The sequence below is a fragment of the Propithecus coquereli genome, unplaced genomic scaffold, assembly GCF_000956105.1.
Source record: "Propithecus coquereli isolate 6110/MARCELLA unplaced genomic scaffold, Pcoq_1.0 Scaffold32, whole genome shotgun sequence".
NCBI classification, from domain to species: domain Eukaryota; kingdom Metazoa; phylum Chordata; class Mammalia; order Primates; family Indriidae; genus Propithecus; species Propithecus coquereli.
The window spans coordinates 43,614-45,461 of NW_012148841.1; the positions used below are offsets into that span (position 1 = coordinate 43,614).

The 1,848-nt window shown below is 34.7% G+C and overlaps 1 protein-coding gene across 1 annotated transcript in view; it reads left to right on the forward strand.

The window, feature by feature from the left end:
• SEMA3C (sema domain, immunoglobulin domain (Ig), short basic domain, secreted, (semaphorin) 3C) overlaps positions 1-1,848 on the forward strand; it is a gene marked incomplete at its 5' end in the record, with an annotated part of 81,340 nt that overhangs the window by 26,513 nt on the left and 52,979 nt on the right. Inside the window, one exon of the mRNA XM_012650288.1 lies at positions 71-293. Coding sequence (XP_012505742.1) covers positions 71-293 — 223 coding nt within the window. The remainder of the gene's footprint in view (positions 1-70; positions 294-1,848) is intronic.

The window sequence follows — 1,848 nt, forward strand, 5'->3', positions numbered from 1 at the left end:
TAGAGACCTTTTGATTTTTACCAAAACAAAATAACTGTTTTATTAACTTTGTTCTTAAAATACTTTTTAGTGTCCAGGAGGAGCATTTACACCCAATATGCGAACCACCAAGGAGTTCCCAGATGATGTTGTCACTTTTATTCGGAACCATCCTCTCATGTACAATTCCATCTACCCAATCCACAGAAGGCCTTTGATTGTCCGTATAGGCACTGACTACAAATATACAAAGATAGCTGTGGATCGAGTGAACGCTGCTGATGGTAGATACCATGTCCTGTTTCTGGGAACAGGTAAGTATTTAAGTTCAAGCTGTACTTTAACATGTAATAAGAGAGAAGAAACTCCAGTATTTATTTCTGTCTGGATTTTAGCAAAGTGGTTATCTCTCTATGCCTCAGTTTCTACATTTATAAAATGGAGCTAATAAAGTAAATTACTTTATAGCTTTATAGAGCTGTGAGGAACACATGAATATATGTGTGTGTGTGTGTGTATATGTGTGTGTGTATATATGTGTGTGTGTGTATATATATAGCATCTATTATAATGAAACATAAGAATAATGAGCTGAATTAAGGGATGGGAAAAATTTTAAGTGTGGGTAAGTGTTCCTCTCAACTGAAGCAAACTCTTGTGACCTCTTGATTAAATACATGGAGCCATTTTTGAAGGATAATGATGATAGATAGCATGTTCTATATAACATTTGGAAATGAATTTAACTCACAGATAGGTTTTTTGAAACTATCAATGGTGCTGTTTTAATACATCCACAAATTCTAATTTGTCAATTTACTTTAATAGAAGTTAAATGAAAATACTCTTGTTTGTAGACCTATACAATTTGAAATGATAAACCATGTATGTTTTACAGCAGTGGTTCTCAAAGTGTGGTCCCTGGACTAGCAAAATCAGTATCACTGAGAACTTGTTAGAAATACAGATTTTCAGGCACCACCCCCAAATTCTAAGGATGAGACCCAGTCATCTGTGTTTAATGATCCCGCCAGGTAATTCTGATGCACACTACAGTTTGAGAACCACTGCTCATGAGAGAGAAAACCTGGCTTGCCAGTCAGTCTGTAATTAAAAATATTTTCCAAACATCCCTGACTATGTTGTAGGTAATGATGGAATCACTTCTCTTACAATAACACTCTTTACAATCATGTCTTATTGTAATTTTAGGACTCTTCCATGAAATTAGGTAGTTTCTCTACTAGATTAGGAAATAGATACAAAAAAAATCCATAAAAGTCATTATTAAATATGACAGTGTTAGAATATGTATTTTGGGTTAAGGAATGCATTGCACTCAGACTTCAGTCAATTTAATATGTGGATATTTTTTCTTGGCTAAATAAAATTTCCAAAGCGTGCTTTCCTTATAATGTTCTTATCTTATCCTTTTGTGTTCTTAAACTTCAAACCTCAGACCTGAAAGTTTCATTCTCATGTAATTTCAGCTTGTACTGGTCTGAGATTGAGAATCTTCTAAAATATACCATAGTTTGGCACCCTCTCTCATACTTGGACATAGCCAAGTTTTCACTGGGTCCTCTCTTTGCTTGCCTGATGTTGGAGGAATAATCCTCCCTTCCCAAACTAACCATTCCCCATTCTGCTCTCAATTTATATCTCATCCTGCCATCTATGTGACCTTTGTTATCAATTATGTTCTTATTCATTTTACTCTTCCTTTTAATCCTCTATTGAATACTTAGCTTAGAAACCTTCTGCTGGGATACAAAACTATACATATATCTTCACCCACAGCCACCTCTGCTGTATTACTGATTTTGCAAGGTCTTGCATGTTCTCATGATAAGAAAAACAGTCTTTTAA